This window comes from Piliocolobus tephrosceles, chromosome 7 (assembly GCF_002776525.5).
Source record: "Piliocolobus tephrosceles isolate RC106 chromosome 7, ASM277652v3, whole genome shotgun sequence".
Classification (NCBI taxonomy): Eukaryota; Metazoa; Chordata; class Mammalia; order Primates; family Cercopithecidae; genus Piliocolobus; species Piliocolobus tephrosceles.
In genome coordinates, this window is record NC_045440.1 from 24,806,764 (window position 1) to 24,823,692 (window position 16,929).

Below are 16,929 nucleotides of genomic sequence, written 5' to 3' on the forward strand. Positions count from 1 at the left end.
CCTGTGTGCTATTTTTACTCATCACTAATTTGTTCTAGAACTTTATCGACTTCTCCTAGATTAATATTCCTTTTTAAAAAAGTGGTAGAATGATGTAAAAATATTTTTTAAAAATTGGAACCGAATCATGTCCCCCAACATAATGAATATTCATTTTTCTGTCTTTTTAAATTATATTTCAGCTGTTAGCTTTTTCATTATCTGAATAACTGAACACATGCTTCCAAAATTTTAAATCATTGCAATCATAGTGTTCACTTTTTTTTTTTTTTTTTTTTTGCTTTGTTTTGTTCTACCTCACCCTTCCACCCCTATTTTCCCTCTGGTGAAAAGGATATGATAAAAATAAATGTTTGCAAAGTACAGCCAGGCCTGGAGAAACTTGCTGTAGGATAATTAGCTCAATTGTAGGTGTTGTAAAGAAAGTTTAATGACAGTTTTTAGAAATACCCTGGGGCCTTGTTATCATTTGATCTTGGGGGGTTTCTTGGGAACAAAATGTCTTTGGGGCCTCTGGTGCCTTATTTAACTTTTGCTTTCTAGTATACTCTGCATTGCCTCTTGCTGGGGGATAGGAATATATAGTGTTTTTATTATGAATCATGACAATGATCTGAAAAGCTCACAGCACAGAGTGGAGGATAGTTTATAGGTTAGTGAAAGTAGCTGTCAGATCCCATTTGAGTCCAGGTTTCATTTACAACCCTTATCACCAACCCTGTTTATTTAGGCAAATAGGAGAAAATCTGATTGTGCCAGGAGGGGTGAAGACCATCGAGGCCCACTCCCGGATGGTGATCCCCGGAGGAATTGACGTCCACACTCGTTTCCAGATGCCTGACCAGGGAATGACGTCTGCTGATGATTTCTTCCAAGGAACCAAGGCGGCCCTGGCTGGGGGAACCACCATGATTAGTAAGAAGTTTAAAAATCATCATTGCAGTGCTTAGGAAGTGTGAGAGTTTGCAAATAAGTCTGTGCTGTTTGATTCTCTTCTTCCAAAACTTGCTGTCCTGAGCCACAGTTCAATCTACCAAATAAGGGGGTGAGGATGTGTTAACCATTTGTCTTATTTATTTATGCTCATTTTCTGTCAAATTGTAAGTTCTCCCATTGAACTGGAGAGTATGGTTCTAAGGAGTTTTGATAAGATGAATGGCTTCTTGCTTTCTCTCCGTGTGGACTTTTGTCTTTCTTGACCCCAAAACGTGGTTTTGAAAACACGGCATTTGAAGTCATCTTCAGCGCCACTAACTTTAAGCCATTGAGCATAAGTATTTGATTGTGATTTTTAGAAAAATTCCTAAGAGTGCTTCTTTTTAGAATGAGGATGGGATGCAAATAATGAAATGTTGAAGCAGGAACTCCTATTCCTCTGATATGAAAATCAAATGGAGGCGATACTCTCTAGGCTGGGTTTAACATAAAAGGAATTGGGCAGCCCTGCCTGGAGGGGACCCCAAATAATAATTGTCTTTTAGATATGAAAATTGCTGGCACCCTTACGTATTGCTCCAAGGACTTTGTGCTTTTTTTTTTTTTTTTTTTTTTATACGAAGTTTCGCTGTTGTTGCCCATGCTGGAGTGCAATGGCACAATCTGGGCTCACTACAACCTCCCCGTCCCAGGTTCAAGTGATTCTCCTGCCTCAGCCACCCGAGTAGCTGGGACTATAGGCATGCACCACTCCGCCTGGATCATTTTGTATTTTTAGTAGAAGCGGGGTTTCTCCATGTTGGTCAGCTGATCTCGAACTCCCGACCTCAGGTGATCTGCCCGCCTTGGCCTCCCAAAGTGCTGGGATTACAGGCGTGAGCCACCGTGCCTGGCCGCTTTGTGCTTTTTGTTTAACCAAATCTGAACTGTATTCGCAGCACTGTGACATAGCACACATAGTATTAAGGGTTTGCTTGTGAACTGCCAGATTCCAGCATGCCCACTGATTGTCCTTTTGACAACTGTCATTTTGTTTTTGAGGAGGTGGACAAGCTGCACAGTGGCCCGTCAGATACATATGTTTTAAAAAAAGGATTGCATCCAAGAGTGAAAGTCAACATGGAGTCTGTCATATATGAAAAGCTAGCAGTTCAGTTCAGAAGAGGGTCTGAGTAGAAAGAACTTAGCTATTTCTGCTATAGAAAAACCTTTCTTACTGGTTATTTTTCCGAGTGGTGGTCTTTTAGCTTGTGGTTTTGGGGTCTATCTGGAAGCCTCTTTTCTATCTTGCCTGAGCTAGAGGAATGTTGCCCTGCCATCCCCTCCTAGTCTGAGTTCCCCTGCATTTTAAATCACAACTCACCCTCTGGTGTTCTTTCTGTCCTGGTCTTCAGGGTCTGAAGCATCAGGAACAGCCCTCTCCTGTTTCAGCTTTCTTGGCACCACTGAGAAAAACCTCCAAGTGTAAACCTTGCGACTTGTGTCTTGCTGCACACATTGCCCTCTAACCCAGTGGGTGCCATTTTCCAGGGATGTCGGGGGGACCTTTCGTTCTCACCTATGGAGAGCAGAGCCTACACCTTGTCAGTTGTTGGGGAATCACTGGTACCTGTGGGCGTTTCTGCCTCTCCTCCAGGGCAGGCTGTGGAGAAACACTTGAACTTAGAGAAGCTTAGACTGTTTGGGTGTCTGCTAGGAAGGCCTAATCAGAGTGATCATCTGCCTCGGTTTGGAGTTCACAGGGAGACCCTGCAGGCCCCTGGATTGGTCACAGAGAGTCAATAAGCCATTAAAAACAATATTTCTCTGGCTGAATGCTGTGGTTCATGCCTGTGATTCCAGCACTTTGGGAGGCCGAGGCGGGTGGATCACTTGAGGTCAGGAATTTGAGACTAGCCTAGCCAATATGGCGAATCTACTACAAATACAAAAATTAGCCAGGCATGGTGGCGTGCTCCTGGAGTCCCAGCTACTTGGGAGGCTGAGGCAGGAGAATCTTTGAACCCAGGAGCCAGAGGTTGCAGTGAGCTGAGATTGCACCGCTGCACTCTATCCTGAGCAATAGAATGAGACTCCATCTCAAAAAAAACCAAACAAAAAAATTCTCGCGTGAATGGTCAGTGTCATCTATCATTGGAGAGGGAAATGCCCCCAGCCAGGAGATAGGAGTCTGGAGTGCTGGCCCCCTTCCGACACTGACTTGCTGTGTCACCTTGAGTCACTACCCTACTCCATGCTCTAGCTGTGCGTCTGCAGTGAGGGATTTGCACTAGGTGACCCTGGAAGTCCTTTCCATTCCCCTACATTCGGCCATTCACTGAAACTCATTCACTGAAACTCAGAGAGATTTTGCCTCTAATCAAGTACACTTTGCTCAGCAGATACAGAAAGGCCCTGTTTTCTCTCACACTTGCTGGAAAGAACCCCTCAGCCCACCATCTCTTGTCCCGCGTTCCTGGATCTGCCTCTTCCCTCCGCACGCTCGCCCCGTGCTTTAGCCCCCGCTCTTGTTTTTGACTCTTTCCTGCCTTCCTTTCCCCACCACTGGAGCATCGCCTTCTTGCCACCACCCTGAATTTCTCTTCCCCCTCAGCGGCTGTGGCCTTCTTTCCATTCATCCAGATGGGTTCCTTCTGTTTAGGGACGAGGGACATCCCCCCCTGAGTGCTGCACCTGGCCCAGGGAGCTCCGAAGGGTCAGCAGATGGCCTTATGGGCAGGTGGTCTGGAAGGGGGAGTGAAGAGTCTGACCACCTGCTCTGCTTCCTTGGCCAGAATGCTATGGCATTTGCATGGAGGCTGTGTGATGCAGTCCGGCGATAGAGCGGGGCACCCAGTGAGTGAACCTCAAGGAATAAAAGTTATCAGAGGGGGCAGTGTATGGTTACCTCCATACATTTGGAGGTATTGGACCCCCAAATGCCATTGCTTCTATAATCTGGGAAAAGTACTAACTATTCTTGCAAATAACCACCTATGGTTACTGACCCCTGTAGAATTTCTGCTAGCCTGCCTTTCCCGGGGGAGGGAATGGTAATAATACAGATGAGGAACTGAGGAATTGTTTTCCTTTTTCTGTTTGCTGGTCATACGTTCCACATTGCTTTAAGTGAGTGAGTCCTGAGATTTGCTTCACAGAGAAGGAGGCCTTGCAAAGAGAATAGCTTAATGCCACTTCATTGGCACATATGACCTGCTGCTTTCTTTGACTTAATGTATTGAGTCCAGAAAGAAATGCTTGGGGCGCTTTGGAAACTTCACAGGCCCACTGCTGCTTGCTGAAATAAACAATCGAAGTGAATTGGTACAAGAATCTCCCTCTTCCTCCCAACTCCCCCCGGCCCCACCCCTGGGCACTCCACCCTCCTGGCTTTCTGGCCTTCTCCAGATCATGTCACCATGTCACCTGCCCTCACAGGTAAATCCTCACCTGCCTCCCTGCTGGCTCTGCATTTCCCAGGTCACAGGCCCTGGGGGCTCCTTTCTGTCTGAAATGGTGCTGCATGTAGAGGAAAACACAGCCAAATATTCTCAGTTTAAAAAAGGAGATGGCGTGTCAGCAGCAGAAGATAATATTATTGCCATTAAACAGAGCCTGCTATTGAGAATCGCACAATGAGATCTTTGTGAGAAGGACTCAGTGTGGAGCACGGGGAACGTCCTTTGCCCTTTCCACCCAGTGGTGGGTGGGCAGAGACGGCAGACATACCCTGCAGGCGGCATCCAGACTGGCTGAGGGGTTGCGGGGGCAGCCGCATTGCTGCTTGGGGAAAACCCTACGGACTTCCCAGGGCCTTCATGGTCATTTGAGTTTAGGATCCCAGAGTTTCTAGCAAGCAACTGGGAACAGTTACCTCTATTTTATAGAGGGGAAGACTGAGGCCAGAGGGACAGACACGACTTGCCAACACTTACCCAGTGCGTCGGTGCAGTTGGCCAGGTGTGGAACATACACCTGTAGCTCTGGCCTTGCTGCTTGCCATGGGCCACCTTTGCTCTCAGCCTCAGTGGCCTCATCTGCAAAATGGGGCAAGTTTTGACAGAGGTGGACTGTGGTGGCACCACAACAGCATCTGCCCAGTAGTGAGCACTCCCACGTGGTAGCTATTGTCATTCCATCCTTGCTGGGTACTGGCACCCTCCCATCTCTTGTACACTGAGCTCTACTCTCCCCCGCACAGCCCGAGAAACAGGCCCCAGCTGCTGGAGGGCTTGACCTGAGCATTCACTGAGAGCGGGCGCTGTCCAGGCATGGCTGGCGGACTGTGTGCTTGGTGTGTTGCTTCTATGGGCTGCATCTTGAAACATTACACTTCCTGGGTCTCACCTTACCTGGTTAAAGTAGCAAATCTGCTGGTGTGGCCTGTGACTCTGTATTTGAATCTGGTACTTGGGGAGCTGTTTGAAAGCATGACTTTTAGGGGTCCATGCTGGATCTGCACACTTTGGATCTCCAGGGCTTGGGAACCACTGCTCTAAATGTCATTTCTGCTCATCTGAACTCCAGGCTTTTCCTAGAGGATGTGCACCCTCAGGCACAACACACCCAGCAGGCTTCCTGGTCCCTGGACAGCACCACACAGCAGAGATGGGGATTGGACTCTAGCAGGGAGGAGGAGGGGAGGTGCTGCTGCTGCAGGGCTGGAAGGGGCCCTCCCTCCTGAGCACCAGCCTTGTCACTTGTCCTTTGGCTGTGGCTCCCTGGATGTGCATCAGGCACCTCCATCCAACTGTCCCCAGTCGGACTCCCTGTCTGCTTCCTGCCGCTTTTCCAGTGCCATGTCCTGGAGGGGGCTCCTTCGAGGTCGTGCTGGCGGTATCTGCAGAGTCACCCTGGCATCTTCATGTCCTCGTGCTGCCTCAAGTTGCTTTCATCTCTGTGTTACCTCTTGCACTCATTCCCTTACCCACACGGATTTGACTTTTGTCACCTCTTCCTGGATTTTGGCCCTGATCCTCTGAGGAGTCTCGCTGTCTATCCCCCACCTCCTGCCTCTCACCAGGCTGTTTTTCTGGCGCAGCTTTCATTGTGCTGCCTTCTTCCTGTGAAGCCTTTAGTGACTCCCTCTTGCTCAGAGAATCAGCCCAAGTATCAGAGCCCTCCACGACATGGCCTATTCCTGCTGCCCCAACCCAGACTTGCGTTGTCATCTCAGCCAGGGATGCCCTCCCTTTCTTTCCCTGCCTCTAGAAGCTTCGTCACCCTTGGTGGCCCAGCCTGGGTGCTCCCCATTCACTGATCTCCTGTGATGTGTGGCTACTGTGTAGCCCCCTTGCAAATGTTGGGCTTTTATCCCACAGCCCAGGTGGCATTCAGCCTTGCATGTGGTTCATTCAATCAAGGGCCCCTCTGTCTCTTACATTTTCCTATTCCCTGCTGCCTGGGCAGCCTCACTCCTCAGAGTCACTCTGCTAATGCCCATGGGTGAATGAATGAGTGAATGAATGAATGAATGAATGAATACACTAATGAGACTTGATTTCCTGCTTCCTCTGAGTGATGCCAAGAGACTTAGTGTCACGAGGAGGGAGGAGGGTTTAGGTATCCAATGTGGACTGTGTTCACCCTGGTGGAAGCAGCTGCTTGCTCCGCAGTGGCTCCCTCTGCAGCCCCAGCTCCCTGAGTCTCTGTGGTCAACTCTGGCCGTGGTGGGGGAGGGTGGCAGGAAGGGGAGGCCCAGAGCCCAGGCATGGCCTGTGGTTCTGGATGGGACAGCTCCCTCTGTCCGGGCTGTTCTTTAGAAGGGGGTGGGAACAGTAGCTCTCTCATTGGTCCTCTTGCGAGAGAGCCTGCTCTCCAAGTACAGAAGGTCACAACATGGAGAAATCACATGATCCCGACACCACGGTGGACCCAGCTGTCATTCCCCCAAGGGCCTTGGGCTTGTCCCAGCTCTTCTCAGTGAGCCTCCCCATGGAGGCAGGAGGGCTGGGAGGAAGGCGAGGTGGCTTCCTGAAGGGACGTGGCTCCTGAGTGTCACTGCGGTACATCCACGGCTTGTCATTTGTTCATCCATGTGGCATTTGGGTTGCTCCCTCCTTATGGCGAGTACACATGTGTGAACCCATGCACACACTGTAATATGGATGTGTCTGTAATTGATACTTTGATTATTCCCTTTGCAGCACTCATTTGACTTGGGTTAGAAAGTGTTTACAAAAACGCCTGACCACATCAGACCCAAGTTTCAAAGTCCAGGACCAAAGTTGTTGCCACAAAATCTGCCTGTGGCCTGGCAATTAGAAAGCCACGTTATCCAGTGGGCCATTGGTGTGGGCTGGTTCTCCGGGCTCTTCCCCTCGTCCCGTCAGTCCCCACATGGTTGAGGTCACACATATCTCCTAAGGACACGGGTGCCCTCTGCAAGTAGACGCTGGGGGCCTGGGTCCACTCAGGTGTCACTGTGTGAATCTCGGCCTTGAATGGCAGGACTGGAAGAATCCATCTGCCCCCTTGGCATAGTTTGGGCTGATCTAATGCCTGGCACTGAGCAGAGCGGAGGGATCTCCTAATGCCTGGTGCAGTGCAGAGGAGGAATGACGGAGCATCCTGAGAGACAGCACAGCTCTTCCCGAAGGTCCAGCACGCACACTTTACCAAATGCTTTTCTCATGAAGGGAGTTATTGGGTTGGGCTAGCCAGGTAGGCTGGGTAGGCCTGTGGGGGTTAGGGACTTCTAGGCCCTTCCAGAAGCAAGGGCATCCCCGAATGGGTGTCTAGACCCTGTTTCATGGACATCGTGGCAGTTTTCATAATATCCCAGGATTTCTTGCCCCTACTGGGCCCTGGGAGCTGGCAGTTACAGTGCTGGAAATGAGCCTGCCTCATTGGGGTGGTGATCTTCCATCCCTTCAGGTGCCCTCATCCCAGTTCTGACTCTGTCTATGGGTGTTGCACATGGAGGCTGGAGAGTCGCAGCACTGGGTGTTTCCCAGTGCTTGCCTCGTCTGACTTGCCCTAGAGCTGGGTGGTACAGACTATTGGGAACTTCCTGTTGATCCTGCTGGCCTGATTGACAGCTGGAGCCAGGAGTGGAGGTGGGGCCCGTGGGAATGCTAAGCTCTAAGGAGGTCTGCCTGACCTTTAGATGTGAGGGTCAGGCATTCAGTGGTTGGATCTCAGGGTTCTTCATGGCTAGATGAGAGCTTCCATGACACACGTATCCCAGGGTGCCCTTGTCCTGTGTCCTGGCTGAGTGAGCTAGGCAGAGACTTCTGAGGACAGCGATTGTGTCCTCTCCATTTTTCTAAGGCCCCTACATGCCCGGAGCTGGCTGTGTGGGCAGCCGGAGAAGCTGCCCAGTGAGTCTGATGGGAGCCAGACCCGTTACTCCTTCTACTCACGATAGCTTTAGCGTCATTTTCCCCGTTCTCATGTGAAACCTTGTGTGGAACCCCCTCCACCTGAGACGTGAGACTGATGAATGCAGAACTGCTCTGGTTGGAATGGTGGGTGGTGGGTGGGCTGTGGGGGAGCCCAGATCCTCTCCGCTTTCTCTTTGTCATCCCCCCATGGCAGCCCCTCTGCCTCTGGAGATTCCCAGAGCTTGGGGAAGCACAGGATGGAAACCACCCCATCCTAACACTGCCTCCCCCTCTGCCCACCTTCCCTGCAAAGCTTGCAATGCGACTGGTCCTGGTATAGACTCCATGTTGAGTTGTAGGGGAAAGGGTGTTCAGTAAGCAGGTATATACCCACGGAGTTGCTTAAGAAAACACCTAACCACACTAAGTTTTCAGTAGTTTCGTTTAATATCTCTCTCTCTCTGTTCAAGACAGGAACCAGGGTAGAGCGCCTGTTTCATTTTCCCTGCCTAGGTTTGGATTGGTTTTCTTAGCTTTTTATGACAGCCCATAATAGGTGAGCATTCTGCACTTCTTTAAAAAATGAATGGTGGAGAGAGTTTTATTTATTTATTTTTTAGAAATGGTGTCTCACTCTGTCACCTAGGCTGTAGTTCAGTGTTGTGATCATAGCTCACTGCAGCTTTGAACTTCTAGGTTCAGACAATCCTCTTGCCCCAGTAGTTGGGACTGCAGGTGGGCACCACTACACTCTGCTAATTTTTTATTTGTTAGTAGGGATGGGGTCTTGCTATGTTGCCCAGGCTGGTCATGAACTCCTGGCCTCAGTTGATCCTCCCGCCTTGGCCTCCCAAAGTGCTGGGATTATAGGCGTGAGCCACTGTGCCTGTTCGGTACATTAGCTTTTTTTTTTTTTTTTGAGACAGAGTTTCACTCTTGTTCCCCAGGCTAGAGTGCAATGGCACAATCTCGGCTCACTGCAACCTCCACCTCCCAGGTACAAGCCCTTCTCCTGTCTCAGCCTCCCAAGTAGCTCAGATTACAGGCATGCACCAACATGCCCAGCTAATGTTTTTGTATTTAGTAGAGATGGTGTTTCACCATGTTAGGCTGGTCACAAACTCCTGACCTCAGGTGATCTCTCTGCCTCGGCCTCCCAAAGTGCTAGGATTACAGGCGTGCGCCACCATGCCTGGCCGGTACATTAGTTTTAAAGGGAAAATTGACTGTGGGTGGCCAAGGGATTTGTGTTTTCTGACTTAACCATCCATGGCTCTGACCCCAAGTCGCCCATTAAGGGCTGTTTCTCTCTTTTTTTTTCCGCTTCCTCCCCAAGCTGACCTTTCTCTTTCTTCTTAAGAAGTGATTACTGATTTCTTTGGGTTTTGAGGGTTCTGTCTTTGACTCTCTGTGATTGTTGGGTGAAGCCATTTGCTCAAATTCTTTGCTTTTAGAGCGTCTTAACTGCCATGGTAATGATAAAGGGGAGTGACAGTGAGTAGAAATTAGAGTTCTTTCTGGTTAACCCATTTGGGAGGTAGCTTTCTTTGAATATGACTAAGTGTTCCCCTAATGACAGAGGGGATGTTGCTGGGGGTTGGGTCGCGGCGGCTGAGGCTGCTGTCCAGTTAAGGGAATTTTGCAATGAGCTAGGGCAGTGGTTTAAAAACCATGACTGCACATTAGAATCCCCTGGGGAGCTGTAACAAAATGCAGAGACCAGACCTTCTGACTTAATTGTTCTAGGTGGGCCTGGCATTGGTGGTTTTGAAAGCCTCAAGGTGATAGCTGGGATTAAGGATCATGGATCTCAGTTCTTGTTCTGATAGTTGGACTTCTGTTGAAACCGAATGAATGTCTGCCAAGATTTTCCAAAACTCAGAGCTGACCTCTGCTCCCTGTTCCCTGCTCTGTCCTGTCCTCTTTATGGAGGGAGTGGGCTAACACTGTTGCGATCTGGCCAGGGTAGATTCTACAGCCAGATGCTCCCCAGAAGCTTAACCATGGAGGGGCTGAGCTAATTGTCACTAGAAAGAGCCTCCTCCTTCAGTTGCTGTCCTTGGTGTTCAGGAAGGTTTTACTTGGCTAATTCCCTAAAAGGGCACTGGTTAGGACTTGGAGTAAGTGGTGGTGAGCAGCAGCAGGGCTGGCTGCTGGGACGGGGTGGGTGCGAGGGGCAGAGGGGAATTGGAATGTGGACTGCTGTCCGCAGCCTGTGGCCACCTGCTGTGCTGGTTTCCCTGAGAAAACCCTACGGTCTTTAGGTTGAATCTGTAGTGTTTATGACCTAATGACTCTCTAATGATAGGTCAGGACTGGAATCTTTCCTTGTGGGGAGCCTGTGAGACAAAAATCAAAAGGGCCTGATAATAACATAGAATCACAGACTCTTAGGGCAGCCATTCACCTCCTTCCCAGCCTCCCTCCCACAGCCAGGCACAGTTTATTGGACCAGGCTTCAGAGGATGGGATTGTAGGTAACTCAACAGGACAGGGATGGGAGCGCCCCAAGAATCAGATCTAAATTTAACTTCTCTTTCTAGAGCTTTCGGTTTGAGCGTGATCATCCTAATGTGTTTCTAGATGGCTATTTCCACATCTGTAAAATGGAGACAACCCATTCTTACTTCTTAGGGCTATGGAAAACGTGAGTTTTTTTGTGCCATATTGTTTAAAAGTAATCATCATGACACCTTTGGAACACGTGTGAAAAGATCTCCCTCTCTCTGTCTCACATCTGTCTATATCCATCTTTATCTTTCTATCATCTTCCCTATCTATCTATCTATCTATCTATCTATCTATCTATCTATCTATCTATCTATTCATACATATTTATCTATCTAGCATGACCTGGGATAGGCGAGTTCTATAGCCAGGTGGCCTCCAGAAGCTTACGAAATGATCATCTACCAAATCTACCATCTATCTATTTCCCTACCCTCCTATCATTTATCTAATCTATCTATACGATGATATATATCTATGTAGTCTATATCTATCTTGATATGACATCTGTCTGTACCTATGATCTATCATCTCTATTTAATCCATCATCTCTATATCTATTGATTATCTATCACTTACCTGTTTCATTTATCCTAATCTATCATTCATCTATTATCTTTCTAATCTACCTGTAGATATCTATTGTCTGTCTAATCTATCAGTTGACCATTCGTCTGTTCATCTTTCCTATACCAAAGATGCAGTTGCATGCCACCTGATTCCAGATGGGTTATCTCACTTCACTGTCACTTGGTGAGATCAGGAAGAGGTCTCCAGGATTGTTTCAACTTCAAGCCCACATACAGGAGTTTGCGTTTTGAACACAGCAGGAAAAACAGCGACGTATAAGAAGCTTTGTTATTGGCAGACATGGTGACTTATGCCTGTAATCCCAGCACTTTGGGAGATCAAGGTGGGAGGATCACTTGAGGCCGCCCGGAGTTCAAGTCCAACCTGGGCAGCAAAGTGAAGCCTTGTCTCTACCAAATAAATACATAAATAAATAAAAATAATAAAAATAAAAAATTAGCTGGGCATTGTGGTACATACCTGTAGTCCCAGCTGCTCAGGAGGCTGAGGTAGGAGGATTGCTTGAGCCCCAGAGTTTTGAGGGTATAGTGAGCTATGATTGTGCCACTGCACTTCACCCTGGGAGACAGTGAAACCCTATCTGAAAAAAAAAAGGTATAATGTAGCTTATAGGGCTTATAATCCTGTAAAAAGACTTCTTATGCAAGAAAATAAAAAATTTACTTTTCCCTTTTTTTCCTCCTCCAAATAATCTCTGGAGAATTTGGAGCCTAATTTTTTTGACAACACATCTGGCCCTGCAAATGTAAAGCAGTGTTTCCAGAAAACAGCTCGTCAAATCAATAACTCTTGCTATCTTTGAATTTTCAGCCTTTTTTGGAATTCAAATGAGGCCAATTTTATAAGTGTCCATTGCTGTGCTGTTGAATTCAAGCTCCTCCATTTTTCATGGTGGATTCCTTGCATTGTCTGCTAGGGGGGTTGCATTCCTTGCTGAACCAGACCTCCGCCCTCTTCCCCCCTGCCCTACAGTTTGCTGAGCTTCCAGGCGGGGCTGCAGGGTCGTGCTGCTGGAAGTATTGGTGACAAATTCTTCCCCAGTGGGTGTTTCGGCTAAGGAAGCATTTAGTCATGTAGGGCCTACCATGCCTAGCAGTGCAGCGTGGGAGAGGCCTGGCGGAGGGCAGAGCTCTCTCCTCTCCAGCCGGGTGTGGCTGGTGGCTCCTTCCTCTTTGGTGGTGTCAAACCAAGGGATAGTGTGGACCCAGCAGAACTGAAAGCAAAGGGAGGACCCGTTATTAGCCAGTTCTGGCGGAGGCGAACAGCTTTTTTGTGTGGACAGGCACATCTCATGCCTTTTTGCTTCAGCTGGGAGTTTTTTTTTTTTTTTTTTTTTTTACTGTTATTTATTTATTTTGTGCCTTAGCTCATCAGCTGCAGAAATCATAGGGGATAAAAAAGCAGGTAGGACGGGTCCATCCTTAAGGCAAGGAGAGAGTTGACTGAGGAAACTGTCCCTGAGGCCTTGACAGATATTTTGGAGCCAACTCTGAGCCCAGCGAGGGAGGACCTAATCTTTTGGAGGAAATGCAACTTTAGCTTCAGAGTTTTAAATGGAAACCGGGCAGAAAGCCACAGGTTGGGCACAGCATTGGTGGCGTGTTGTTGTGTCACTTTACACAGTTAGAAGGGGGTTCAGCCTTCCTTGTAGGATGAATGTTGAGGTTCTTGTCCAAACGAATACACTTCTATATCCTACTAATAATGATTCCAGGACAGCAGTGCAAACCAGGGCTGTCCTAGGCAAACCCAGGCATCCATCATGCTGAAGGACACGTGTTGAATCCTCTTGTCCTCCAATGAGCTCGGGCAGGGGGTGACCCTAGCAGTTGCTCTCTGGACCTCTCCACAGGCCTGCCAGGAGTCATGGGCAGGAGTTGTGTGATTCCGTCCTTTTCACAAGAGGTGGTTGGAAGAAAGTAAGGAGTTTAGAGGGAGCAGATATTGATATCATTTATTGGGAATTTGTGCGACGCAAGTCCTGCATACACCATTTCTAATCCTTCCATCAACCCTGAAGGTAGGTAGGCTTATCCTTCTGTTATAAATGAAGTAATGGGAAGTCCAGAGAAGTGAAATGACTTGCCTGAAGCCACAGAGCCTGCCAGTGTGAGGGCTGGGATTCCAATCCAAGCTCTGGGCCAATGACCCTGGCAGATCCCGGAATGCAAGAGGAACGTTTGCTTTGTAGCAGTTAGACAGCCTGCTCGTGAAAACTGCTTTGTGTCCAGCCTTGTGCCAGGTGCTTTACAACAGTCCCAGACACAGCACCCACCTCGAGTTTGCCCTCAAGTACAGGGCTCCTATCCATCCTGGAAGAACAGAAAGATTTGGGTGTTCAAGTTTTATCCTGCCCTTCTATCCACCTGTTACTTAAAAGTAGTTTTTCTGTAATATATGGGGAGAAAATGATCAGATATCATACATCTCCTACTAAGTGGGAGGCTGCACCCAGCATGGAAGATGCTCACCAAGATGGTGGTATATTGGATGTCTCTTGTCTACTACAGAAGCCCTGGATTGCTGCCCTAGATCTCCCCTTGCATCCCAGAGGGGGATTTGGAGAGCAATCAAGAGGAGTAACTGATGCCATGCATTCATCAACTGAACTTAATCCCTCTTCTGGGAGGCCCGGGAGCCTTCCTCCACGCAGGGCCAGATTGAGCTGATTTCTGTCACGTAGGCTGCTCCGAAGTTGCCTTTGCCTGGCTCTCATCTTTTGCATTTGTCTGAATTGCTTTGGCATGGGCTTCTGTGAGGTCCATTAGGCTTAGCACCTCCCATGTCTGCTTGGGAAACACCTCGGCAGATGACATTTTTCTTTTCTTTTCTTTTCTTTTTTTTGAGACAGAGTCTTGCTCTGTCACCCAGGCTGGAGTGCAGTGGTACAATCTCGGCTCACTGCAAGCTCCCCCTCCCAGGTTCACGCCTTTCTCCTGCCTCACCCTCCTGAGTAGCTGGGACTACAGGCGTCTGCCACCACGCTCGGCTAATTTTTTGTATTTTTAGTAGAGGTAGGGTTTCACCGTGTTAGCCAGGATGGTTTTGATCTCCTGACCTTGTGATCCACCCACCTTGATCTCCTAAAGTGCTGGGATTACAGAGCCATCGCGCCCAGCCTGTTTTTTTTGGTGGTTGTTTTTTTTTTGTTTGTTTGTTTTTTGTTTTTTTTTGAGGAAGGGCAGAGACAAGGAGGAAGATCAGACAATTTCTCAGAGTTGGAATTGTGTTCTGAGTATTGTTGTTCTCCTTTATGGAGATAATCCAGGGAGAAACATGAGGTGTAATGGAAAGAATTTGAGGCCCAACCTTCTTGATGATGCATCTTCACGGAGCTGGGAGACCTTCATGCCAGTGTCGACTGTGCTGCTTATTAGCTCGGGCTCGGTGCCCCACGGCTTGGTCCTGGTTTTCTCAATCGTCAGAAGTGCCTAGATCAGCGTGTCTTGCATAATAGGGTTGCTTTGAGGATCCAGGGAGGTGGTGGCCATGGCAGGGCTTGGACAAGTTACATGTATGGGGGAGTGGCCCCTTCACCCCAGTGTTGCTCCTGACAGTTGAAGCTTTTTATAATGACGTGTGGCCACTGGGATATTCGAAGGGCTAAATTTGTTTTGTGGCAGTTGCCTTCAGCAGCCATCGCATTACATCATCTACCTCTTCTCATGTTCTTCTGTCATTGAGAATCAATTAAAATGGTCAGCATTGCTATGAAATGGTTTATTTTTTGTGGATATTTTAGAGCTCCTCCTCTCCATCTCCTGAATTTCTTTTCTTGCTAAGCCTATTCAGCTCTGTTTTTTAGAGAGTTGTTTCCCCCCTGCTCTATGAAAACATATTTTCCATCTTAAAAAAGGAAGATTCATGTTGCTGTACTTAATGCTTCATGTTTTAGAATGCTAGTGCCAGCAGAAAGCACCAGGAGACACCCGATGTGCCCCCACCTTGGTGAGCACCTTTCACCCCAGGCACAGCTCCTGCTTAGGGGAGATTCGAGGCATTTGATCATTTTCTCCCTTTAGCTTATAGCACAAAGTACTTGGAAATAAAGATTGGCTCGCAGGACAGGTTGAAGCTTTAACACCAAAATCTCTCCGTTCCTTGTGGGTGGATGGGAGCCCCGCACCTGATTACAAGCTCTAGGTGAGGGGCGGATTTGAGACTTACACCTTGTTTATTGCAATCTTTCTTTCATTTTGCAGGGGGTGGGGGTGGGGGAATGAACACCCAGAAAGGGATGTGGCACTGGGGCAGGACGGGGCTGCTTCTGTGCCTTTTCCCCACTGTGCGCATTTTTAGCTGGGCAAGTGTCGTGCTTGTGTGTTTAGCTCACACCCAGTGGGAGTTCCTTTCTTGTGAAGGAAGCTGTTTCTCTTCCTTTTCACTTTTCAGAGGAGAGCTGGAGAAGGCCTATTGTCCATCTTAGTGCTCAAATGTGAGTTTTCATTCCATGGCAAGTCTTTTTAATGAAAGATGGACCGGAGAATCTGATGTGTAGAAAAGAAATAGGTTCTTTTATATAGAGAGGGAAAGTTCCCACTCTGCTTTATTTCCTGGGTCCTGTGGCTTGTAAGCATTTGGACTGTCTTGTCTTGGTTCTGAGAGAGTCAGATGATTCAGAAGCTGTGTTCTGCTGAACATTTCTGCCTTCTTGACAGAAATCCCCTATTTTTTGTTGTCCCCCTGGCAGGTAAAGGTGGCCTCTACTGACTCATAGGATTTCTGTCCATGATTGTGTCTGAAATGTCATTTTTCCTGGTTGTTTCCTCTCTTCATGTATTAGCTTGGCTCTTTCTTCTCCTCTTTGTCTTTAAGGTAATTTGCAAAGTACACTTTATTCTTGCTTCTCCTTAGAAATGTCGTAAGGGATTTTCAAAGAAAGAAAATTTCTGAGTAAGAATATCTCCCTCCTCTTCCCTTCTCTCCCTTCCCCTCCTTTCCCTCCCCTCCCCCCTTCCCTCCCCTCCCCCCCACTCCCCTCCCCTCCCTTCCCTCCACTCCTCTCTCCTCTTTTCCCCTTCTTCCTTCCTCCTTTCCTCTTTCTTCCTCCCGCTCTCTCTCTTTCTCATTTATGTTAGCTTACATGAGTATACTGACTCTAAAAATTCTTGATCGCACTACTGTACTCCAGCGTGGGTAATAGAGCAAGACCCTGTCGCAAAAAATAAATAAATAAATAAATATTTTAAAAATCTTTAAAAAATTTAGGTATGATTTATATACCCTCAGATTCACTCTCTGAAAGTATATAACTCAGTGCTTTTTAGTATATTCACAGAATTGTGGAAGCATCACTACTGTCCAATTTCAGAACATTCTTATCACCCCAAAAAGAAACTCTACCAATTACCAGCTACTCCCCATTTCCCACCTCTCCCCTTGTACCCCTAGCCCATGGCAACCACTACTTCATTTCTATAGAGTTGCCTGGACATTTCGTATAAATGGAATAATACAATATGTGGCCTTTTATTTCTGGCTTCTTTCGCTTAGCATAATGTTTTCAAGGTTTATCCATGTTGTAATATGTATCAATACTTCATGCCTTTTTATGGTCGAATAATATTACATTTATGGGTAGACCACATTT

The 16,929-nt window shown here is 47.8% G+C and overlaps 1 protein-coding gene across 2 annotated transcripts in view; it reads left to right on the top strand.

The window, feature by feature from the left end:
* DPYSL2 (dihydropyrimidinase like 2) overlaps positions 1 to 16,929 on the top strand; it is a 145,663-nt gene that overhangs the window by 69,352 nt on the left and 59,382 nt on the right. For both annotated transcript variants that reach the window (XM_023216770.2, XM_023216771.2), the window contains exon 3: positions 731 to 915. In XM_023216770.2, coding sequence (XP_023072538.2) covers positions 731 to 915 — 185 coding nt within the window. The remainder of the gene's footprint in view (positions 1 to 730; positions 916 to 16,929) is intronic.